Consider the following 27,730-nt stretch of genomic DNA (forward strand, 5'->3'; position numbering starts at 1 on the left):
ATGAACTATTGCCACACCCAAATTATATTTTTCAAACTTTGGTTACTCAAAATGTATTCCTTATACCTTGTAAAACATTTCTAGATATATTAAAAAGATAATAAGTTTTGGTCAAAAAATGGTCTGACCCACTCCCATCTTAAGGGCAGGAAGTGGACTGGAGGAGTGCATGTCTAGTTCAACTATAAAAGGAAAATATGAATACATTAGTTTCAAGGAGAGTAGTTTAACTGAAAGGATTAGGAGGGAAACAAAGGGAATTATTGAGGAAGGATGGTGTAGGAAAGGAAGAGGATTGTAGATAATTGTTTTGTATTGATGTATCTAAAAAGTTTATGTACAGGGTAAAGGTTTTAGGATTATATTGAGTTGAAAGCATATAACAAGGTTGAAAGAGAGGTGTTATGGAATGCGTTGCAGATGTATGACATAAGGGGAAGTGTGTTGAGGGTGATCAAATGTTTTTTCACAGTAGTAGAGTATATGTGGGGGGAAGGAATGGAGAGTGAGTGGTTTGAGGTGAAGATTGGGCTGCACCAGGGTCGTGCAATGTCACTATGGTTGTTCAACATGTATGTGTTTAGGGTAGTTATGGAGTGATATAGAGGGAAGTAGGATGTGAGCCAGATATATTTCATGGATAACATTCATTAATGAATTTCGGTTTTCAGGTGTCTCGTCTTTGTGAGCGTGTGGAACCTCCTGGAGATACTCTTGCCCCAACTCCTGGAGTAGCAATGACCCTGGCGCTTCTAAAAGACATTGTCACAGCTTCCACCATGATTGAAGACAGGCAAAATGACTTTACACAGGTTTGTAACATAAGATTATGCGTAATATTGAGAAGACCAAGAATGAGGTGTATGGATAGTGTGAAGGGGGCTTTGGATGCTTGTGGGATGTCTGTCAAGTAAGGAAAAGGGAATTTATAATGTAGATGTAAGTGGAGGGAGATTTAGAATAGATGAAGGGATAACAAGGCCCAAGGGATGTACTTCTCCCAATTCTATTCTAATCATCTCTAAGTAGGTAGATGTTAAATGCAATATCATGACAAATTTTTACATGTCTTCATCTCAGATTGTGAGTTGTGTTGTTGATCCTTTGGTTGGAGCCATTAATGAAAGTGCTGCTGGGCTTGGTACTGTGGAGTCAGCCGTGTATCTTCTCAATTGCTTCTACCAGCTGCACTCTACACTGTCTCTCCTTCATACTACTGGCCATAAGTTGGAAATGATACAGGTTTGTAATAATAATAACCATTGTTGCCTTGGGTTTTGTTGATTGGCAACATGAAGCTGCAATCTACATTGTCTCTCATTCATACTACTGGCCATAAGTTGGAAATGATACAGGTTTGTAATAATAATAACCATTGTTGCCTTGGGTTTTGTTGATTGGCAACATGAAGCCTCCAGTTCCTAGCACCAATCCCTGGACCCATTCACACATCTCTCTAGGAAGAAACTTTGGATATATAGCTGTAATATGTTACTATGGGACTGTTTCTGTTTTGGCAGCTTGTAGCACTAGGAGGAAGGGACTAGTCACCAGTTGCCAGCTCTCCTTATGTGAAAAGGTGGAAGAAATGCAGTCAAAGTTGATAGATATTTTGAGCCCAGTCCAAAGATTAAGTGTCATCTCCTTGTGGCAGTGCCTCCAGATGGAGGAGAGGATGTTGGTCACTTTTGAAGTTGGACAGCAGGGAGATGACTAATGTACATCTTGCAGGACCACCTTGTGCAGATATCTGTCTTTGGTCCCTCAGGTTTGTAATTACTATGCCTCATATATTATGTATTACTATTAATATTTTGACTTTAAGAATAATGATGATGTTACATTTACAGCCAGAACAGTTATAATAACACATGATATGAGGCATGGTAATTATGTACCTGTGGAACCAATGACAGGTGCCTGCACAAAGTATTCCTGTACTATAAATAGAAGATTATATAAAGGTGTGGTTGTGCTTACAACACTGTATGGGGTGGAGAATTGGAATTTAAAAGAGACAGAAAGGAGAAGTTTAAATGTGTTTGAGATGAAGTGTCTGAGGAGTATGGTAGAGGTTACAAGGTTCAACCAAGTGAAGAAGGAAGAGTTAAAGAGGAGAGTGGGGGTAGAAAGGGAGCTGGCAGATAGGGCTGATAAAGATTATTGGGAAGTTTTGGACACATAGAAAGAATAAGTTAAGAAAGATTGGCAAAAAAGGTATGGAAGGCAGAGGTGGATGGAGTGAACTTGAAGCGATGACCAAGGATGAGAATAATGGATGGGGATAAGGCCTTTGAACAAAAGGGGAATGTTTGTTAAGCAAGGAAGGGAGAAGGCAGGGGATAGGTGTGAGTGGAGAATGGTTGTATATGAATAATTTTTTATGCAGCCCAAAGGGATTTCTCCCTCACTGTTTTCCACATGTGGGTATGGAGAAGAGGGGTTCACTATTTTAAGTGAAGCAGCCCTGCAGGAGATGTGCTGTATCTTCCTGCATTGCATTGCTTCTGACCTGGGCAGTGGGCAGGAGACTAGAACAACCCTTCATCCACAATGAGCTAAGATAGAGGGAAAGAAGGGTAGTGGAATGGGTGGGAATGGGTATGTGCCTTTGGCATAGCTACCTCCTGTATAAGGGGGAAGAGGCCCATACTGTGTAGATAGGTATTGTTGTTATTATTATGATAATGTACTTCTTGCATAAATACTAAATTACTTTCTCAGTGTTGCATCTTTTAATTTGTTTTATGCAGGGACAACTGGATGCCCAAATAGACACACTGATGCAAGAGCAGATCAACAGTGTTTGCCATACAATTGGTTTGGCCAACATGTACTCGGTTATCACAGCAGTACCTCCCCCTACACCTTTAGCAGAACATCCATCATGCCAGCCACTTGCTGTGCAGAACTTTATGGTAAGTAATTTGGTATATATATATATATATATATATATAAATATGCACTAAAAACCCACTATTATTTTGGATTTAAGAAAAGAAGGAAATAACAAATTTCCGTATATTTCGATCACTTGCTGTGATCCTCTTCAAGCGGAATACATAGACAAGAGAACATACATATCTTATATACAGATGAGAGAGGTAAAGTTAGGGAACATGGACAAGACATCTCATGTGGCATCTAGATTGTTGCGCGGGTTTTGTGGCAAATCGTCCGCTTTTACAATATGAGGAAATAATTTATTAACTGCCAAGGTGGTTATGTAATCTGGTGACCATTGGCCAGATTGCATAACCACCTTGGCAGTTAATAAATTATCTCCTATTGTAAAAGCGGACGATTTGCCACAAAACCCGCGCAACAATCTAGATGCCACATGAGATGTCTTGTCCATGTTCCCTAACTTTACCTCTCTCATCTGTATATAAGATATATATGTTCTCTTGTCTATGTATTCCGCTTGAAGAGGATCACAGCAAGTGATTGAAATATACGGAAATTTGTTATTTCCTTCTTTTCTTAAATCCAAAATAATAGTGGGTTTTTAGTGCAATTACTAATGTGTAACGACATTACTGAACAGTGATGTATAAATATATATAGATATATATATATATATATATATATATATATATATATATTTTTAGATTAAGCCAGTTTTATCTAGTTGAACTTCAGTATAGACTACATGTTATTTTATTGTTTTTAAAAACTTTGTGATAGCCCTACAAGATGGACAACAGTGCTGCCCATTTTCAAAACTTATCAACCTTCTCACCTCCATCAGAAGGTGCCCTGAAGGGCCGTTTCTGTCTCTGGACTGGATCCAGGATCTTTCTGTCAGCTTCATCTGTATTTCTTACATGGAGAGCTTACAATCAGCAACTGCACCCCACATACTACTCTCATATGATGACGTAGAAACCATCTTACACCAATACAATGCAGACAGGGACCAATGATAGGTACCTGCATGTGTCTTGTAAGATGGACAATAAAGTTGTCCATTTTCATAACCCATCAATCCCCTCACTGACACTTGGTCTCTAGACTGGGCCCAAGATCCCTCTCTGCTTCAACTCTATTTGTTACACATAGGAAACTGACAGCTAGTGACTACTCTCCTCTTCCTACAACTTTGAGCAAGGGACACAGAAACAGTCCCATAATGATACCACATAGACAGCTCCAAAGTCTCTTCCCAGAGAGATCTGTGGGAGGTTAAGAGGACTGTTGCCAGTCACTTTAGGACTGTAGGTTTTCCATTTAGTGAAACTTGAGGCAATAAAGTAAAACTTAAGACAACAATTGATGGATTGACAACACAGGCAACAGTCCAAAGTTTTTTCCTAAAGAAATCTGTGGGTGAGCCTGAGGGCTGCCAGCCACTGTAGAGCTTCTGGGTTTTCCATGTAAAGGATAAGCATACATACATACATCAAATATACCTTAACACAATGGGTTAAGGAAAATACTAGATATAGAACCAATGAGGAACTGTCGAAACTAGACTTAATATTAACTTCTGAACTGGATATTGTGAACAAAATGGAGTATAAAACACCAATTGGAAAGAGTGACCATGTACTTATAGAGTTTGAATTAAAAGAACAAAATGATGTAAAAAGGAATGGAAAACATAGAGAAGGAAGATTAATGTACAACAAAACAGATTTTGTAAAACTTAGAAAAAAAATTCCAAAACACAAACTGGGATAAATTCTCCAAAGAGGAAACAAAGATGGAAGACAAATGGAACATATTCAAAGAAAAGTACAAGGAAGGAATTGATGAATATGTACCAAAGAAGAAGCAAAAAGAGATTTATATAAAGTGTTGGTATAACAAAAGGTGCAATGAGGCTAAAGACAGAAGAGACAAAGCCTGGAAATGATGGAAAAGAGAAAAAAATCCAAATGGCAAACATATATAAAACTTAGGAACAAGTATGTGAATATACACAGGAAAGAAAAAGAAACTATGAAAAAGATATTATAGACAAATGTAAGAATCGACCTAAACTCTTTTACAGACATGTAAATGATAAATTAAAAGACAAACACAAAATTGTAAAACTGCGTGAAGGAGATAAAGAATATATAGATGACACAGAAATAGCAGAAGTTAGGATCAAACATTTTAGGTCTGTTTTTACAATTCAGAGCTCACAAATTTGGGAAGATGGACAACGAGAAAGATCCCCTAAAATGAAAGAAATAAAGGTAACACAGAAAGAAATAAGTGACCAAATGAAAAAAACCTAGATGTTAGAAAATCGCATGGACCAGATGAAATTGCAAATTGGGTACTGAAAGAGTGTATAGACGAACTGACGGACAAATTATACAAGATAATAGACTTTTCACTCAAAGAAGGAAAGGTAACGCAAGATTGGAAAGACGCAAACATCGTACATACATATACATATACCAAGGCTTTTTCCCCCTTACAAGGGAGGTAGCCAAAAAGAAAAAGGCATAAAATCATTCCCACCCATTCCATCCCTGAATACACTCCACTCCCCTCCACCCTCCCTCTTATCTTAGCACCTCCTGGATGACAGGTCATCCCTGCACCTTGTCCACTGCCCTGGGTCAGAAGCAGTGTTGCAAGATACAGCACATCCCCAGCAAGGCCGCTTTATTCAATTGGCAACCCGCCCTCTCCGTCCCCCCATACATAAAATGAGAAGACGGGGAGAAATCCCCTTGGACTGTGTCAAATTTTACGCATACTACCTCATTCCCCATCCCCCCACCCATTCCACCTCATACATCACAACATCATCCATGTACAACCATTCTCCATTCACCCCTGTCTTCTGTCCTCTCCCGTCCTTCATCAACAGACATTCCCCTCTTCCCCAAAGCCTTCACCCCATCCATCCACCTCATCCTAGGACGTCCCCTCATGTTCACTCCCTCCACATCTGCCTTCCATACCTCTTTTACTAGTCTTTCTTCACTCATTCTTTCCATGTGTCCAAACCATCCTAATATTCTTTCATCAACCCTATCAACCAACTCCTTTTCCACCCCTGTTCTCCTCACCTCCTCATTTCTCACTCTATCTAGCCTAGAAACCCCCTTCATACTTCTCTGACATCTCATCTCAAACACATTTCAACTCCTTCTCTCTTCCTCTCTTATGTTCCATGTTTCTGCCCCATACAGTGCTGTTGGCACAATCACTCCTTCATACAGTCTCCTCTTAGCATCCATTCCCAAATGTCTATTCCTCATTACACTTTTTAATCCACCAAGGCATTTACTCGCTTCTCTCAATCTACGTTCTACCTCCACTCCACCTTTTCCTGCCACATTTGCACCCAAGTATCTAAAACTATCCACTTTCTCCAGTCACTCTCCCTAAATGCTCACTTCCAGTCTACTGCCACTTTCACCCATTTTACATCTCATCACCTTACTTTTACCCACATTTATCTTCATCTTTCTTCTCTCACACACTCTCCCAAACTCTGTCACCAACTTCCTCAACCCCTCCTCCGATCCTGCCACAAGCGCAGTGTCATCCGCAAACAACAGCTGGCTCACCTCCCACTTTTCTCCAAACATAGTACCAATATATAAAGGAGGAAACAAAGAAGATCCTACAAACTTCAGACCAGTATCCCTTACAAGCACAGTAGCAAAAATATGCAAAAATGTTATCAGAAACAAATGGATCAAACACTTGAAAGGGAATAAAATATTAAACCCTAAACAATTTGTCTTTAGGAGTGGAAGATCGTGTACCACAAACTTAACATGCTTTTACTCAAGATTAATTGAGATAATACAAGAGAGAGATGGCTGGGCGGATTGCTCCTTCTTGGACTTTTGGCAAAGTACCACATAAAAAGTTAATAAGAAAAATTGAAACAATAGGAGGAATACAAGGTAAGCTGCTGGACTGAATAAAGGATTTCTTAAGTGGAAGAAAAATGAGAGAGGTACTTGGAGACAAAAATTTGAACTGGGAAGATGTGATAAGTGGCATCCCGCAAGGCTCTGTATTGGCTCCTTTAATGTTTGCCATATGTATAAATGATATGGATGAGGGAGTGAAGTGTTACATGAACTTCTTTGCTGATGATGCCAAATTACTCATGAGAGTAAGCCTAAAATATCTGGAGGAGAATAAAATACTGAACCCAAGGCAATTTGGATTCAGACAAGGAAGATCATGTGTCACTAATTTAATTTGTTTCCATTCAAGATTGATAGACATATTGCAAGAAAGGGATGGCTGGGCAGACTGTGCATTCCTGGACTTACAAAAGGCATTTGACAAGGTACCACACAGAAAATGACTACATAAACTGGAAACAATAGGAGGCATACATGGAAAACTATTGAATTGGATGGAGGACTTCCTACATGGAATAAAATGAGTGGTGCTCAGAGACAAATATTCAAAATGGGAAGAAATGAGTAGTGGCATCCCACAGGGATCAGTACTAGCTCAGATAATGTTTGCTATATATGTAAATGACATGGACAAAGGCATTGAAAGTTACATGAACTGCTTTGCGGATGACGCAAAATTATTAAAGAGAATAAACTCCAAAATAGACTGTGACTTATTGCAGAGGGATCTGAACAAAGTCTCAGAGTGGAGCAAGAGATGGGAGGTAGAATTCAACATCAAGAAGTGTAGTATAATTGAATTTGGAAAAAGCAAGAAGAGAATAACAGGACAATTTAAAGTTGATGGAAAAGAAGAGTAATCATCACCAAAGACATGTCACCAGATAAACATATAAATAAAATAGTCGGAGAAGCATACAATTTGTTGAGATCAATAAAGGTGGCCTTTAAGTACCTGGATAAGGAAATGATCAAGAAAATATTACAAACCCTGATAAGGCCAAAACTGGAATATGCAGCACTGATATGGTCACCCAGTACAAAAATGAATATAAGAAAATTAGAAAGAATACAAAGAGCAACATCAAAGTTGGTCCCAACACTTGCAAACCTGACATATAAACAAAGACTGGTCGAACTGGAATTGCCAACCCTGGAACAAAGAAGAGAACAAGGGGACCTACTAACCATCAACAGAATTGTGAAAGGAAAAGAATGCCTTGATAGAGAGGACTAATTAAAGTGGGACAGAGGAAAAACAAGAGGACATGCAATGAAACTCAAAAAGGATAACTACAGAAGAGACCTGAAAAAGAACAGCTTCCCACACAGAGTGATAGATATATGGAACAAATTGGATGAAGAAATAGTGTTTGCAAACACAATACAAGAATTTAAGAACAAACTTGATCTTGCGAGGTACAAAAATAGGTCACCATGAGCATATAAATCAACTAGGTAAATACAGAAGATTGCAAATCGCTATAAGAAGATGTGGACAAAATATGGGAATGGAGTCAGAGGTATGAAAAGAACTTTAACATTAAGAAATGTAGTATAATGGAATTTGGAAAAAGCAAAAATAAAATATTGGGTAAATATAAAATTGGTAACAAGGAAATCAAAAAAGTTGACTCAGAAAGGGACCTGGGTGTGATTATCTCAAGTGACTTGACACCTGATAAACATGTCAATAAATTAGTTGGAGAGACATTTAACTTATTAAGACCAATGAAAGTGGCCTTCGACTACATGGATGAAGAAATGATAAAGAAAATAGTGATTGCACTGATAAGACCTAAATTAGAGTATGTTGCAACACAATGGGCACCTAGCACACACACACACACACAGACACACACCCTTTCGTCGAATGGACGGCAAGTGTTCCGAAGAAAAAGGAAAATCTACATGGATCTCAACGTCCAGGAAGTGTCTTATTGTACTTATAGGGAAGGGGAGAGCTCGTGGTGTAGTGGGGGGTGATAAGGAAGGAGAAGGGGAGGGATTGTTGAGGGAAATGGAAGGAAATGAGGAAGAGGGGGACATGGTCCAGGAGGCCAGGCGTCTTGTAAACAAAAGGCGGACCGACGATGATGATTTCGGTGACGACAGGATCAACAAAAATGTAAAGATCAGAAGTATAGATAAGAGCAGCACAGTGGAAGGTGATGATAATAGTTTCCAGGGATTTAAAGAGGGTGGGGGGGATACCAACCTCCCCCGTTGGCAAGACTAGAGGAGAAACTTGATAAGATGACCGAGCATTGGGAAAACAGGTTCGGTAACGTAGCCAAGATTGCGCAGAGAGTTGAAAGATTGGAAGAACTAGAGAAGGCGAACAAAAACTTAACTTTAGAAATAGAAGAATTAAAAAGACAGTTAAAAGAAGTTAAAGAAGAGAATGAGGAATTAAAGAGGAATAATAAAGACAATAAAGAGGCCATAGCAAAGGAAGCACAGGGCTGGAAAAAAATCCAAGAAAACAGTAAAGTTGCATTTACTGACATAATTAAGCAACAAATGAAAGAACAAACTGAAGACTCGGTTATTAAAGTGATGAGACAGAAGGAGAATATAGTAAGAGACTTAGCAGACAAAAAGAAATGTATAATTATATTAGAAATTGAAGAGAAATTTAACCAAAATAGAACCACAAGAATTAAAGAGGAAAAAGAAAAAGTAAACAGTTTACTAGAATTGGTTCAGGAAGATGAACCTGAAATCATGAAACAAATTGAAGAGATGTTTAGGCTCGGAAAATATAGTACAGATAAGACCAGACCAATTAAGATTAAGTTCAGGTCACAAACAACAGCAGAGAATATCTTAGCAAAAACAGGGAAGCTAGCAACAAATGAGCAATATAAAAAGGTATGGATAAAAAGAGGAAAGAGAGGAAGAAAAAATGAAAAGGCAAGAAGCTAAAGAAAAAAACGAGAACAAAACTGAGTCAGAAAAAGAAGAATTCTATTGGAGAGTAGTGAATATGAAAGTGAGAAAATGGACCATAACAGAGAGAAACAAAAAAGAAACAGAAAATACAATGGAAATAACAAAGTTAAGTGTCCTACACAAATATAGATGGAACAATAACAGGACTGAATGAACTGAACGAGTATCTGAAGAAAAAAGAACCGGACATAATGGGAATTGTAGAAACAAAATTAAAAGGTCCACTACCACCCAACAGGATAGGACACAATGCATATAATTATTGGATTAGAAACAGAGAGATGAAACAAGGGGGTGGAGTTATGTTCCTGACTAAGAAGGATATAAACGTGAAGAGTGTCACATATGGAAAGAATAGAGTAGAGATGATTATGATAGAAGTAGAAGACAGAGATAAGAAGAGCAGAAATTTTGTAATAAACTACGTGCCCCCAAAAACAGCCTCGTGGGAAGAGAGTGAACATAAAAGTATGTTAGAAGACACAAAAATAACATTAAACAAGATAATGGAAGATGGAGGAAGAATAGTTATGATGGGTGACTTTAATTGCAAAGAAGTCTGCTGGGAAGAGATGACAGTAAAGGGTGGAGAAGACTCATGGGGAAATGTTCTACTTGAGATGATTATTGACCACATAATAACACACTGGATTCGGGAAAACACTAGGTATAGAAATGAAGAAGAACCATGAAATATAGTGGAAAAGATAGAATACCAGGCACCAATAAGTAAAAGTGACCACATATTGATAGAACTAGAACTAAATGGGGAAAAATACATGAAAAGAAATGAACAATATAGAAAAGGAAGATTGATGTAAAAAAACAAATTTTGATCAAATAAGAGAATTCTTTCAAAATGAAAACTGGGAAAGAATACACAAAGAAGATACAACAGTAGAAGAGAAATGGAATATTTTGACAAAAAATTATAAAAAAAAAAGGAGTGGAAAAGTATGTCCCAAGACAAAAACAAGAAAAAGAATATGTAAAGTGCTGGTACAACAAAAGTTGTAAGGAGTTGAAAGACAGAAGAGATAAAGCTTGGACCAAATGGAAGAAAGACAAAAGACCTGAAAAATGGAAAATATATACTTGTTATAGAAATGAATATGTACAAGTGTGCAGAGACGAAAAAAGAAAATATGAAAAAGATGTCATAGAAAAATGTAAAGATCAACCAAAACTATTTTACAGATTTACAAACAAGAATTAGAGAAATTATGACAAGGAGGAGTTGAATACACAGAGGAAATAGAAATGGTAAAAATTATGAACAAGCATTTTAAATCGGTGTTTACAAGGGAGAACATACAACCTGGAGAGATCGAATGGGAAGAGAAAGTCCCCCCTATGAAAGAAATAGAAGTAACAAAGAACGAAATAATGAAACACTTGAGTAATCTTGATGTCAGAAAATCGCATGGACCAGATGAAATAGCAAACTGGATTTTGAAAGAATGCAAGAATGAACTGGCAGACAAAATACAAAGCATAATAAACAGTTCCTTGAAAGAAGGAAAAGTTCCAAAAGATTGGAAAAGAGCAAATATAGTACCTATATACAAAGGAAATAAAGAGGACCCTACAAACTATAGACCAGTCTTTCTAACAAGAACAATAGCAAAAATCTGTGAAAGAATTATCAAAAGTAGATGGGTAAAGTATTTAGAAAAAAACAACGTACTAAATCCAAGGCAGTTTGGATTCAGACAAGGACGATCATGCGTCACCAATTTAATATGTTTCTATTCAAGGCTAATAGATATAATACAAGAAAGAGATGGATGGGCTGATTGTGCATTTCTAGACCTAAAAAAAGCTTTTGACAAAGTACCACATAAGAAGTTACTTATGAAATTAGAAACTGAAAGAGGAATACAGGGCAATTGCTTAAATGGATGGAAGACTTTTTGCAAGAAAGAAAAATGAGAGTAGTGATAAGAGACAAACACTCTAACTGGGATGAAGTAATAAGCGGAGTTCCCAAGGAACAATTTTGGCCCCAATAATGTTTGCTATATATATTAATGATATGGACAAAGAAATTGAAAGTTACATGAGCTTCTTTGCAGATGACGCAAAACTGTTAAAAAAAAGTGAACACGGAAGAAGATTGTGAGTCACTACAGAGTGATCTCAATAAAGTATGGGAATGTAGTAGGAAGTGGGAGATGGAGTTCAATACCAAAAAGTGCAGCATAATGGAATTTGGAAAAAGCAAAAAAAGAATAACAGGATCATATAAATTGGGAGAAGAAGGAATAAAAAAAAGTAGAAAATGAGAAGGACCTGGTAGTCATTATTATGAATAATGTCACCTGAGAAACATAAACAAGATTTTTGGAGAAACTTGTAATTTAATAAGAACAATCAGTTGCATTTACATACCTGGATGAAGAAATGGTGAAGAAAATATTAATCACTTTGATAAGACCAAGATTGGAATATGCAGCAATGATGTGGTCACCAAATACAAAAAAAAATGTATAACAAAACTTGAAAGAATACAAAGAGCAATTACAAAATTGGCACCAACACACTCAAAACTATCATATGAAGAGAGACTAACAAAACTTGAGCTACAGACACTAGAGCAGAGAAGAGAGGAGATTCTGTAACTATTTACAGAATCATGAAAGGCATAGAAATTATTGATAGGATCTAATAAAATGGGATGAAAGAAATACAAGAGGACATGGAAAGAAAATCAAGAAAAACAGCTATAGAAGAGATCTGAAAAAGAATAGCTTTCCTCACAGGGTAATAGACATTTGGAACAAGTTAGATGATTAAGTGGTGTGTACAAAAACAATACATGAATCTGAAAATAGTTTAGATGAAATGAGATATAAAGACGGACACCATGAGCATAGCTCCCCTTCCCGTAAAATACAACTAGGTAAATACAACTAGGTAAATACACACAAAATCGAAGATAACCTAGGTGAGGAAAATATCCAGAAAATTAAGAAGTGGAAGGAAAACATTGAAAATATAGAAATTACTTTCAAAGAAATAGTCAAGCAGCAAATGCAGGATAATGCAAAAGACACAATCATCCAAGTGATTAACAAAAAAGCTAATTGGGTCAGGGATACAGTAGATAGAAAAAAATGTATTGTGGTATATGGACTAATAGAAAACCAAGGATTTGGCGAGGTACATGAGAGAAAAGAAGAAAAAGAGACAGCAGTAGAAATCCTAAATGAAATTCAGGGGGGAGAAAGAGATGCAGGCTTAGACCTGGAAGAGACTTATAGAATCGGTCGCTATTTTAAGTATAGAAATCGACCTCTAAAGATAAAATTAAGGTCACAAATGGTAGTAGAAGACATATTTGAAAAAGTAGGCAACTTGGCAAAGAGTGAAAAGTACAATAAGATATGGATAAAAAGAGAAATGAGTACTGAGGAATTAGAAAAAGAAAAGTCACTAAGAGAAGAAGCAAAGGAAAAAACTTGAGAACGGAGACAGAATGCAAAGAATTCCATTGGAGAGTAATCGACATGAGATTGAGACAATGGCGCATCAAAACGAAAAAACCAAGGACAGAAAAAATAATGGAGAAGGAAGAAAATTAAAAGTGGCCTATACTAACATTGACGGATTAATTTCAGGTCTGAACGAACTCAATGATTATCTGTTAGAAGAAAAACCAGACATAATGGGAATTGTAGAGACTAAACTAAGAGGTGAAATACCATCCATCGTTATTGGACAAGGTCTATACAATTACTGGATAAAAAACAGGGACAAGAAACAGGGAGGGGGAATCATGTTCTTGGCCAAGAAAGACCTAAACGTGACAAAAATTGCAGAGGGCAAAGGTAATGTTGAACTGATCATGATAAAAGTCGAAGGCAAGAATATGAAAAGTAGAAAGTTTGTGGTGACCTATGTGCCTCCAAAAACGAATGCTTGGAAAGAGAACGAACATACAAAAATGCTAGAAGATACAAGAAAATCACTAAATGAGATACTAATGGGTAAGGGTAATCTGGTAATTATGGGGGACTTCAATTGCAAAGAAATTTGTTGGGACAACATGACAGTGCGAGGAGATGACTTGTGGGGCAATGTACTGCTAGACATGACCATGGAGTACACAATGACCAATGGGTCAGTGAAAACACATGGTACAGAAACAATGAAGAGCCACCGAAACTAGATTTAATATTTACTACAGAACCTGAAATAGTGGACAGAGTCCATTACAAGACACCAATTGGAAAGAGTGACCATGTACTCATCGAAACTGTACTAAAGGAAGAAATAGACATGGAGAGGAATGAAAAGCATAGGAAAGGAAGATTCATGTACAACAAAACAGACTTTGCAAAACTAAAGACATTCTTCAGGAATGCAAACTGGGAAAATTTCTATATGGAAGAGACAACAGTGGAAGAGAAATGGAATATATTGATGGATAATTACAATGAAGGGGTAAACAGGCATGTACCAAGACAAAAGCGAGAGAGAGAGTACATTAAATGTTGGTTCAACAAAAGATGCAGTGAGGCAAAAGACATAAGGGACAAAGCTTGGAAAAGGTGGAGAAGAGACAAAAAATAAAGCAAATGGCAAATTTATATAAACTATAGAAATGAGTATGTTAATGTGAGAAGAGAGGAAAAAAGGAACCATGAGAAGGATATTATAGATAAATGCAAAGATCAACCCAAGCTATTCTATCGGTATGTGAATGGTAAACTTAAAACCAAACAGGAAATGGTGAAACTACACCAAGGAAATATAGAATACACAGAAGAATTAGAGATGGCTGAAGTCATGAACAATCACTTTAAATCTGTCTTCACCAGAGAGAAAATACAAAATTGGGACATAGATGATAACAAGCAATCTCCCCACCTGAGTGAGTTTACATCACAAAAAAGAAATATCAGAATATCTATCAAAACTGGACATCAGAAAATCACATGGCCCGGATGGTATTGCAAATTGGATTCTAAAGGAATGCAAAGAAGAACTAACAGACAAAATACACATCATAATAAATAGCTCACTCAAAGAAGGAAAGATACCTAATAACTGGAAAAATGCTAACATTGTACCAATATATATAGGAGGAAACAAGGAAGAACCCACCAACTATAGGCCAGTATCACTAACAAGCACTATAGCCAAAATTTGTGAGAAAATCATCAAAAATAGATGGGTAAAACATCTGGAAGACAACAACATATTAAACCCAAGACAATTCGGGTTCAGACAAGGAAGATCATGCACCACAAACTTAATATGCTTCTACTCAAGACTAATAGACATGGTGCAAGAAAGAAATGGATGGGCTGATTGTGCATTCCTAGACTTGCAAAAAGCCTTTGACAAAGTACCACACGGAAAATTACTAAAAAAAAACTGGAACACATAGGAATACAAGGGAACCTACTAAAATGGATGGAGGACTTCCTGACTGGTAGAAAGATGAGAGTAGTGCTCAGAGAAAAATATTCAGATTGGAAAGAGGTGATCAGTGGAGTACCGCAAGGATCTGTACTGACACCAATAATGTTTGCTATCTATATGAATGACATGGATGAGGACGTGAACTGTTACATGAGCTTCTTTGCTGACGACGCCAAACTGTTAAGGAAAGTAGAAACTGATAAGGACTGTGAAGCACTGCAAGAAGACCTGAATAGGGTATGGAACTGGAGTCAGAAATGGGAAGTGGACTTTAAGAAGTGTAGCATAATGGAGTTTGGAAAAAGCAAAAACAGAATATCAGGAAAATATACAATTGGAACCAAGGAAGTAAAGAAAGTAGGATCCGAAATAGATTTGGGAGTAATCATCATGAACGACTTGTCCTATGATAAACAGATTAACAAAATTGTCGGGGAGACTTATAACTTGCTAAGATCAATAAAAGTGACATTTACATACTTGGACGAAGACATGATAAGAAAAAAATTGGTTACATTGATAAGGCCTAGACTAGAGTATGCGGCGACATTGTGGTCCCCCAGTACCAAAAAGAATATAAAGAAAATAGAAAGAATCCAAAGAGCAGCTACAAAAATGGCACCTGCACTTGCAAACCTATCATACGAGGAGAGATTGGCTAAACTGGAGTTACCGACACTGGAGCAAAGAAGAGAGAGAGGTGACCTACTGACCATCTACAGAATCATGAAAGGCACAGAGATACTTGATAGAGAGGACTTACTTAACTGGGACAAGAGGAACACAAGAGGACATGGTAAGAAAATCAAAAACATAGCTATAGAAGAGAAATGAAGAAAAACAGTTTTCCTCATAGAGTTTTGGACAATTTGAACAAACTGGATAATGAAATAGTATGCGCAAAAACCATTCATGAGTTTAAAAGCAAACTAGACACTGCAAGATACAATGGCGGGACACCACAAGCATAGCTCCCCTTCCCGCAAAATACAACTAGGTAAATACACACACACACACACACACACACACACACACACACACTTTCAACGAACGGACGGCTTGACGAACGCTCTGAAGAAAAGTGCAGATTGAGGATACCAACGCAAAGAGAAGTGCCTTTTTGTATTTGCAGGGGGGGGGAATTGCTCGTGAGGTAGTGGGAAAGTAAGGAAAGAGGAGAGGGGGAGGGATTACTGGGGAAATGGAAGGTAATGAGGATGTGGAGGACTTGGCCCAGGCAGACGGGCGGAAGGTCAACATGAAACGACCACCGGATGACGAAATGGCAAATAAAAATGTAAAGATTAGAAGTATAGAGAGGAGAAATACAGTAGAAAGTGACGAGAATATGTTCCAGGGATTTAAAGAGGGTGGGGGGGACACAACCCCCCCCAGACTGATAAGACTAGAGGAGAGAGTTGATAAGGTGATCGAGGACTTGGAACGTAAGTTAGGTAATGTAGGCTCCATTCTCCAAAGAATTGAAAGATTGGAACAACTAGAGAAGGCTAACAGAAACTTAACTGAAGAAGTAGAGGACCTAAAAAGACAGTTAGGAAATGTAAAGGAGGAGAATGAGAAATTGAAGAAGAATAGTAATGAAAACAGTGAGAAAATAGCTACAGAAGCTAAAAATTGGAGAATAACTCAAGAAGGGAATAAGGTTTCATTCACTGACATAGTCAAACAGCAATTGAAAGAACATAATGAAGACTCAGTTATTAAAGTGATGAGACAGAAGGAGAATATAGTAAGAGAATTAGCTGACAAAAAGAAATGTATAATTATATTAAGAATGGAAGAGAAACATAACCCAGATAGAACCGCAAGAATCAAGGAGGAAAATGAAAGGGTAAGCAGTTTATTAAAATTAGTCCAGGAAGATGAACCAGAAATTATAAAGGAAATTGAGGAAAAATTCAGACTCGGAAAATATAGTACAGATAAGACCAGACCAATTAAGATTAAATTCAGGTCACAAACAACGGCAGAGAAAATTCTATCCAAGACAGGGAAACTAGCAACAAATGATCAATATAAAAAGGTATGGATAAAAAGAGAAATGAATAAGGAGGAAAGAGAGGCAGAAAAGCAGAAAAGAATTGAAGCTAAGGCAAAAAACGAGGAAAGAACGGAGTCAGAGAAAGAGAGATTCTATTGGAGAGTAGTGAACATGAAAATAAAGCAGTTCGACATACTAAAGAAAAACATAAGGGAAACAGAGAACACAATGGAAGTGGCAGAAAACTAAGAGTGTCTTACACAAATATAGATGGATTGATAACAGGATTGAATGAACTGAATGATTATTTGAAAGAAAAAGAACCGGACATAATGGGAATTGTAGAAACAAAATTAAAAGGCCCACTACCACCCAACAGTGTAGGACATGATACATACAATTATTGGATTAGAAACAGAGAGAAAAAACAAGGGGGTGGAGTTATGTTCCTGACAAAGAAGGATATAAACGTGAAAGGTGTCATATATGGAAAGAATACAGTAGAGATGATTATGATAGAAGTGGAAGACCGAGATAAGAAGAGCAGAAAATTTGTGATCAACTATGTGCCTCCGAAAACAGCCTCATGGGAGGAGAATGAACATAAAAGTATGTTAGAGGACACAAAGATAGCATTAACTAAAATAATGGAAGACGGAGGAAGAATAGTTATGATGGGCGACTTTAATTGCAAAGAAATCTGCTGGGAAGAAATGACAGTAAAGAGTGGTGATGACTCATGGGGAAATGCTCTACTTGAGATGATTACTGACCATTCAATGACACAATGGATACAAGAGAACACTAGGTATAGAAATGAAGAAGAACCATCGAGGCTAGACTTAATAATTACATCTGAACCTAGAATAGTGGACAAGATTGAATATAAAACACCAATAGGTAAAAGTGACCACATATTGATTGAACTGGAACTTAATGAAGAAAAATATATGAAAAGAAATGAACAATATAGAAAAGGAAGAATGATGTATGAAAAAAACAAACTTTGATAAAATAAGAGAATTCTTCCAACAAGAAAACTGGGAAGAAATATACAAAGAAGAAACATCAGTGGAAGAGAAATGGAATATTTTGACAAAAATTTACAAAGAAGGAGTGGAAAAGTATGTCCCAAGACAAAAACAAGAAAAAGAATATGTAAAATGCTGGTACAACAAAAGTTGTAGGGAGTTAAAAGACAAAAGAGACAAAGCCTGGACCGGATGGAAAAAAGACAGAAGACCTGAAAAATGGAAAATATATACTGGTTATAGAAATGAATATGTACAAAAGTGCAGAGAGGAAAAAAGAAAATATGAAAAAGATGTTATAGAAAAGTGTAAAGATCAACCAAAACTATTCTACAGATTTGTAAACAATAAACTGAAAAACAAACAAGACTTGGAGAAATTAAGACAAGGGGGAGTTGAATACACTGAGGAAATGGAAATGGCAGAAATTATGAACAAACATTTTAAATCAGTGTTTACAAGGGAAAATATACAACCTGAAGAGATTGAGTGGAAGGAAAAAGTCCCCCCTATGGAAGAAATAGAAGTAACGAAGAATGAAATATTGACACACTTGGGTAATTTTGATGTCAGAAAATCGCATGGGCCAGATGAAATAGCAAACTGGATTCTGAAAGAATGTAGGAATGAACTGGCAGACAAAATACATAGCATAATAAGCAGTTCCTTAAAAGAAGGAAAAGTTCCAGAAGATTGGAAAAAAGCAAATATAGTACCTATATATAAAGGAGGAAATAAAGAAGAACCTACCAACTATAGACCAGTCTCTCTAACAAGTACAATAGCAAAAATATGTGAAAGAATTATCAAAAGTAGATGGGTAAAATACTTGGAAAAAAACAACGTACTAAATCCAAGGCAATTTGGATTCAGACAAGGACGATCATGCGTCACCAATTTAATATGTTTCTATTCAAGGCTAATAGATATAATACAAGAAAGAGATGGATGGGCTGATTGTGCATTTCTAGACCTAAAAAAAGCTTTTGACAAAGTACCACATAAGAAGTTGCTTAAGAAATTAGAATATGAAGGAGGAATACAAGGTAAATTGCTAAATTGGATGGAAGACTTTTTGCAAGAAAGAAAAATGCGAGTAGTGATAAGAGATCAGCACTCAAAATGGAATGAAGTAATAAGCGGTGTCCCGCAGGGAACAGTTCTGGCCCCAATAATGTTTGCTATATATATTAATGATATGGATGAAGGAATTGAAAGCTATATGAGCTTCTTTGCAGATGATGCAAAATTACTGAAAAGAGTGAAAACTGAAGAAGATTGTGAATCACTACAGAGAGATCTAAATAAAGTACAAGAATGGAGTAGGAAGTGGGAGATGGAGTTCAATACAAAAAAGTGTAGTATAATGGAATTTGGAAAAAGCAAAAACAGAATAACAGGAGCATATAATTTGGGAGAAGAAGGAATAAAAAGAGTAGAAAATGAGAGGGACCTGGGAGTCATTGTTATGAATAATATGTCACCTGAGAAACATATAAATAAGATTTTTGGAGAAACTTATAATTTAATAAGAACAATCAAAGTGGCATTTACATACCTGGATGAAGAAATGGTGAGGAAAATCCTAGTCACCCTGATAAGACCAAGATTGGAATATGCAGCAACGATATGGTCACCAAGTACAAAAAAATGTATAAAAAAACTTGAAAGAATACAAAGAGCAATTACTAAACTGGCACCAACACTCTCAAAACTATCATATGAAGAGAGACTACAAAAACTTAAACTACAGACACTAGAGCAAAGAAGAGAGAGAGGAGATTTGATAGCTATTTACAGAATCATGAAAGGCATAGAAATTACTGATAGAGAGAATCTGATAAAATGGGATGACAGAAATACAAGAGGACACGGAAAGAAAATAAAAAAAGACAACTATAGAAGAGATTTGAAAAAGAACAGCTTTCCTCACAGAGCAATAGACAGTTGGAACAAGTTAGATGAGAAAGTGGTGTGTGCAAAAACAATACATGAATTTAAAAATAGTTTAGATAAAATGAGATATGAAGACGGGACCTCACGAGCATAGCTCCCCTTCCCGTAAAATACAACTAGGTACAACTAGGTAAATACACACACACACTTCAACGAATGGACGGCTTAGAAGACGTTCTGAAGAAAAGTGAAGTCTGTGGATCCCAACGCAAAGAGAAGTGCCTAGTGTTTTTGCAGGGTGGGGGGGAAATTGCTCGTGGAGTAGTGGGAACGTAGGGAAAGAGGAAAAGGGGAGGGATTACTGAGGGAAATGGAAGGAAATGAGGAGGGAGTAGACTTTGCCCAGCCAGACAAGCGGAAGGTAAACAAAAGAATTAGCGAGGATCAAATGTCTAATAAAAATGTAAAGATTAGAAGTATAGAGAGGAGCAATACAGAAGAAAGTGACGAGAATATGTTCCAGGGATTTAAAGAGGGTGGGGGGGACACAACCCCCCCCCCCCGACTGATAAGACTAGAGGAGAGAGTTGATAAGGTGATCGAGGACTTGGAGCGTAAGTTAGGTAACGTAGACTCCATTTTCCAAAGAATTGAAAGGTTGGAACAACTAGAGAAGGCTAACAGAAACTTAACTGAAGAAATAGAGGACCTAAAAAGACAGTTAGGAAATGTAAAGGAGGAGAATGAGAAATTGAAGAAGAATAGTAATGAAAACAGAGAGAAAATAGATACAGAAGCTAAAAATTGGAGAATAACTCAAGAAGGGAATAAGGTTTCATTCACTGACATAGTCAAACAGCAATTGAAAGAACATAATGAAGACTCAGTTATTAAAGTGATGAGACAGAAGGAGAATATAGTAAGAGAATTAGCTGACAAAAAGAAATGTATAATTATATTAGGAATGGAAGAGAAACATAACCCAGATAGAACCGCAAGAATCAAGGAGGAAAATGAAAGAGTAAGCAGTTTATTAAAATTAGTCCAGGAAGATGAACCAGAAATTATAAAGGAAATTGAGGAAAAATTCAGACTCGGAAAATATAGTACAGATAAGACCAGACCAATTAAGATTAAATTCAGGTCACAAACAACAGTAGAGAAAATTCTATCCAAGACAGGGAAACTAGCAACAAATGATCAATATAAAAAGGTATGGATAAAAAGAGAAATGAATAAGGAGGAAAGAGAGGCAGAAAAGCAGAAAAGAATTGAAGCTAAGGCAAAAAACGAGGAAAGAACGGAGACAGAGAAAGAGAGATTCTATTGGAGAGTAGTGAACATGAAAATAAAGCAGTTCGACATACTAAAGAAAAACATAAGGGAAACAGAGAATACAATGGAAGTGGCAGAAAACTAAGAGTGTCTTACACAAATATAGATGGATTGATAACAGGATTGAATGAACTGAATGATTATTTGAAAGAAAAAGAACCGGACATAATGGGAATTGTAGAAACAAAATTAAAAGGCCCACTACCACCCAACAGTGTAGGACATGATACATACAATTATTGGATTAGAAACAGAGAGAAAAAACAAGGGGGTGGAGTTATGTTCCTGACTAAGAAGGATATAAACGTGAAAGGTGTCATATATGGAAAGAATACAGTAGAGATGATTATGATAGAAGTGGAAGACCGAGATAAGAAGAGCAGAAAATTTGTGATCAATTATGTGCCTCCGAAAACAGCCTCATGGGAGGAGAGTGAACATAAAAGTATGTTAGAGGACACAAAGATAGCATTAACTAAAATAATGGAAGACGGAGGAAGAATAGTTATGATGGGCGACTTTAATTGCAAAGAAATCTGCTGGGAAGAAATGACAGTAAAGAGTGGTGATGACTCATGGGGAAATGCTCTACTTGAGATGATTACTGACCATTCAATGACACAATGGATACAAGAGAACACTAGGTATAGAAATGAAGAAGAACCATCGAGGCTAGACTTAATAATTACATCTGAACCTAGAATAGTGGACAAGATTGAGTATAAAACACCAATAGGTAAAAGTGACCACATATTGATTGAACTGGAACTTAATGAAGAAAAATATAGGAAAAGAAATGAACAATATAGAAAAGGAAGAATGATGTATGAAAAAACAAACTTTGATAAAATAAGAGAATTCTTCCAACAAGAAAACTGGGAAGAAATATACAAAGAAGAAACAACAGTGGAAGAGAAATGGAATATTTTGACAAAAATTTACAAAAAAGGAGTGGAAAAGTATGTCCCAAGACAAAAACAAGAAAAAGAATATGTAAAATGCTGGTACAACAAAAGTTGTAGGGAGTTAAAGGACAAAAGAGACAAAGCCTGGAACAGATGGAAAAAAGACAGAAGACCTGAAAAATGGAAAATATATACTGGTTATAGAAATGAATATGTACAAAAGTGCAGAGAGGAAAAAAGAAAATATGAAAAAGATGTTATAGAAAAGTGTAAAGATCAACCAAAACTATTCTACAGATTTGTAAACAATAAACTGAAAAACAAACAAGACTTAGAGAAATTAAGACAAGGAGGAGTTGAATACACTGAGGAAATGGAAATGGCAGAAATTATGAACAAACATTTTAAATCAGTGTTTACAAGGGAAAATATACAACCTGAAGAGATTGAGTGGAAGGAAAAAGTCCCCCCTATGGAAGAAATAGAAGTAACAAAGAATGAAATATTGACACACTTGGGTAATTTTGATGTCAGAAAATCGCATGGGCCAGATGAAATAGCAAACTGGATTCTGAAAGAATGCAGGAATGAACTGGCAGACAAAATACATAGCATAATAAGCAGTTCCTTAAAAGAAGGAAAAGTTCCAGAAGATTGGAAAATAGCAAATATAGTACCTATATATAAAGGAGGAAATAAAGAAGAACCTACCAACTATAGACCAGTCTCTCTAACAAGTACAATAGCAAAAATATGTGAAAGAATTATCAAAAGTAGATGGGTAAAATACTTGGAAAAAAACAACGTACTAAATCCAAGGCAATTTGGATTCAGACAAGGACGATCATGCGTCACCAATTTAATATGTTTCTATTCAAGGCTAATAGATATAATACAAGAAAGAGATGGATGGGCTGATTGTGCATTTCTAGACCTAAAAAAAGCTTTTGACAAAGTACCACATAAGAAGTTGCTTAAGAAATTAGAATATGAAGGAGGAATACAAGGTAAATTGCTAAATTGGATGGAAGACTTTTTGCAAGAAAGAAAAATGAGAGTAGTGATAAGAGATCAGCACTCAAAATGGAATGAAGTAATAAGCGGTGTCCCGCAGGGAACAGTTCTGGCCCCAATAATGTTTGCTATATATATTAATGATATGGATGAAGGAATTGAAAGCTATATGAGCTTCTTTGCAGATGATGCAAAATTACTGAAAAGAGTGAAAACTGAAGAAGATTGTGAATCACTACAGAGAGATCTAAATAAAGTACAAGAATGGAGTAGGAAGTGGGAGATGGAGTTCAATACAAAAAAGTGTAGTATAATGGAATTTGGAAAAAGCAAAAACAGAATAACAGGATCATATAATTTGGGAGAAGAAGGAATAAAAAAAGTAGAAAATGAGAAGGACCTGGGAGTCATTGTTATGAATAATATGTCACCTGAGAAACATATAAATAAGATTTTTGGAGAAACTTATAATTTAATAAGAACAATCAAAGTGGCATTTACATACCTGGATGAAGAAATGGTGAGGAAAATCCTAATCACCCTGATAAGACCAAGATTGGAATATGCAGCAACGATATGGTCACCAAGTACAAAAAAATGTATAAAAAAACTTGAAAGAATACAAAGAGCAATTACAAAACTGGCACCAACACTCTCAAAACTATCATATGAAGAGAGACTACAAAAACTTAAACTACAGACACTAGAGCAAAGAAGAGAGAGAGGAGATTTGATAGCTATTTACAGAATCATGAAAGGCATAGAAATTACTGATAGAGAGAATCTGATAAAATGGGATGACAGAAATACAAGAGGACACGGAAAGAAAATAAAAAAAGACAGCTATAGAAGAGATTTTAAAAAGAACAGCTTTCCTCACAGAGCAATAGACAGTTGGAACAAGTTAGATGAGAAAGTGGTGTGTGCAAAAACAATACATGAATTTAAAAATAGTTTAGATAAAATGAGATATGAAGACGGGACCCCACGAGCATAGCTCCCCTTCCCGTAAAATACAACTAGGTAAATACAACTAGGTAAATACACACACACACATAAAAAAAGTAGAAAGAATCCAAAGGGTAGCTACAAAAATGGCACCTGCACTTGCAAACCTATCATACGAGGAGAGATTGGCTAAACTGGAGTTACCGACACTGGAGCAAAGAAGAGAGAGAGGTGACCTATTGACCATCTACAGAATCATGAGAGGTGACCTATTGACCATCTACAGAATCATGAGAGGCACAGAGGTACTCGATAGAGAGAACTTACTTAACTGGGACAAAAGAAACACAAGGGGACATGGAAAGAAAATAAAAAAACATAGCTATAGAAGAGAACTGAAGAAAAACAGTTTTCCTCATAGAGTTTTGGACACTTGGAACAAACTGGACAATGAAATAGTATGCGCAAAAACCATTCATGAGTTTAAAAACCAACTAGACACTGCAAGATACAAAGGCGGGACATCACGAGCATAGCTCCCCTTCCCGTAAAATACAACTAGGTAAATACAACTAGGTAAATACACACACACACACTAATCACCCTGATAAGACCAAGATTGGAATATGCAGCAACGATATGGTCACCAAGTACAAAAAAATGTATAAAAAAACTTGAAAGAATACAAAGAGCAATTACAAAATTGGCACCAACACTCTTAAAACTATCATATGAAGAGAGACTAGAAAAACTTAAACTACAGACACTAGAGCAAAGAAGAGAGGAGATTTGATAGCTATTTACAGAATCATGAAAGGCATAGAAATTACTGATAAAGAGAATCTGATAAAATGGGATGACAGAAATACAAGAGGACACGGAAAGAAAATAAAAAAAGACAGCTATAGAAGAGATTTGAAAAAGAACAGCTTTCCTCACAGAGTAATAGACAGCTGGAACAAGTTAGATGAGAAAGTGGTGTGTGCAAAAACAATACATGAATTTAAAAATAGTTTAGATAAAATGAGATATGAAGACGGGACCCCACGAGCATAGCTCCCCTTCCCGTAAAATACAACTAGGTAAATACACACACACACACACACACACAAAAAAAAACACATAAAATTAGAAAGAATTCAAAGAGCAGTGACAAAAATGGCACCTACACTATCAAATTTGACATACAAACAAAGATTGGATAAATTACATATATCAACACTGGAACAGAGAAGAGAAAGAGATGATTTGTTGACCAGTTGTAGAATTATGAAAGGGATGGAAGTTCTTGATAGAGATGACTTATTAAAATGGGACAGAAGAAAAACAAGAGGACATGAGAAAAAGCTAAAGAAGGACAGTTACAGAAGAGATTTGAAAAAGAATAGCTTCCCACATAGAGTGATTGATGTCTGGAACAAACTAAACGGAGAAACAGTGAGTGCCAAAACTAAATAAGATTTTAAGAACAAACTGGATGTGGAGAGATACGAAAACAGGTCACTGAGCATAGCTCTCATCCCATAAAATATAACTCGGTAAAATAACTAGGTAAATACATATTTATACCAAAGGCTTTTTCCCCCTTACCACATCACAATTTTCAAACCCAAATTTTGCTAATTGACTTAGATTATATCTGAATAAATAGATTAAATTTCTTTTTCTGTTGTTCTGGAATTTTCTTACGTTTTTATCAACATTTTTATTCCACCAAAATTAATTGTCTTCTACAAAAGTTGGGAATATTGTTAGCTATCTTGATGACATATACTGATGAATCTAAACACAAAACTGCCATTGTTTTTGTGCATAGGATGTGCATAACTTGGCAGTGAATTGCAATTTTCTTGATTTCCCTCCTTTTTGACCATGTCCAAATGGTTGATGTGATGAAAGAAATTCCTGTTACAGATTTGTAAAGCACAAAAGTTAGTATTTTTACTTATATGCATTGATGAGTACACTGTTAAAAAGTGGGAGTCGATATAGAAAAATAAGTGAAAATTTCCCCTCCATTTTAGCACATCACTGCTTTTATCATAGAATTGCAAAACAAGAACATACACACATACATACATACATATATCAAAGGATTCCCCATTACAAGGGAGGTAGCTAAAAAACAAAGGCATAAAATCCACTCCCACCCATTTCAACCCCACATACTCCACTCCCATAAACAAGAACATACTTTATGAATAACTCAAATTATGCTGCAAATGCAGTAATAAAAATAAATTTGATGCAGAAGGTATAGGTAAGTATCTTGTCCTTTTTTTATATTAAATATACCAGTAGTTTTATAAATAACACTGCTTCTGACCCAGGGCAGTGGACAAGGTGCAGGGATGACCCGTCATTCAGGAGGTGCTAAGATACTCGTAAGAGGGAGGGTGGAGGGGTGTGAAGTGTATTCAGGGATGGAATGGGTGGGAATGATTTTATGCCTTTTTCTTTTTGGCTACCCCCCTTGTAAGGGGGAAAAAGCCTTGGCATATGTATGTATGTATGTTTATAAATAAGAATAACAGATATGTGCATCTACCCAATATTATCATCACAAAGTTCGTTAGAATCTTTATACATTATATAACTTTTGATTAAATACAATGTACTTATTTGTACTTGATTTTACTTGGCATTTTTCAAGTACTGTAGGTATGAGTAGGCCTACAAGTAACATTGAATTTTTAACTCCAAGTACATGAATATCTATACTTAAGTATATGTACATGTACTTGGACCCAACCCCCTGATGTCATAGGTTCATCATGTTCATGGCTATGCACATGTATGTTGTTAGGCCTACATCTACTACAAGATGTACATGTAAGCTAGGCCTACATGATGTATTCACTATGAGAAGAATGTAAAGAAACATGGTTGCCAAGGTCACCATTATCCATGTTTTACTGAATCATGAGGTTCTGCCAGCCTGAATAAAGACCTTTGGGCATTAAAGACAGTAAAAGCTATGAACAACAAAGTTGTGTGCATCCTCTACATCCATTTGGCCAGCAACGCATAATTTTTCCCCTTTGTTTTGGTTGTTGCCATCACCATATTCAGAGTCTTAACTGGAATAATTCCCATTTACCTAGTTGTATTTTGCGGGAAGGGGAGCTATGCTCGTGATGTCCCGCCTTTGTATCTCGCAGTGTCTAGTTTGTTTTTAAACTCATGAATGGTTTTTGCGCATACTATTTCATTGTCCAGTTTGTTCCAAGTGTCCAAAACTCTATGAGGAAAACTGTTTTTCTTCAGTTCTCTTCTATAGCTATGTTTTTTGATTTTCTTTCCATGTCCTCTTGTGTTTCTTTTGTCCCAGTTAAGTAAGTTCTCTCTATCGAGTACCTCTGTGCCTCTCATGATTCTGTA

At 36.4% G+C, this 27,730-nt stretch overlaps 1 protein-coding gene across 1 annotated transcript in view; it reads left to right on the plus strand.

Annotated features, from left to right (window-relative positions):
* Cog6 (conserved oligomeric Golgi complex subunit 6) overlaps positions 1 to 27,730 on the plus strand; it is an 83,228-nt gene that overhangs the window by 49,957 nt on the left and 5,541 nt on the right. Inside the window, exons 9-11 of the mRNA XM_076175634.1 lie at positions 672 to 812; positions 1,081 to 1,242; positions 2,754 to 2,918. Of these exons, the coding sequence (XP_076031749.1) occupies positions 672 to 812; positions 1,081 to 1,242; positions 2,754 to 2,918 (468 nt within the window). The remainder of the gene's footprint in view (positions 1 to 671; positions 813 to 1,080; positions 1,243 to 2,753; positions 2,919 to 27,730) is intronic.

The sequence above is a fragment of the Oratosquilla oratoria genome, chromosome 37 (assembly GCF_046742065.1).
Source record: "Oratosquilla oratoria isolate Oo_2021 chromosome 37, ASM4674206v1, whole genome shotgun sequence".
NCBI lineage: Eukaryota > Metazoa > Arthropoda > Malacostraca > Stomatopoda > Squillidae > Oratosquilla > Oratosquilla oratoria.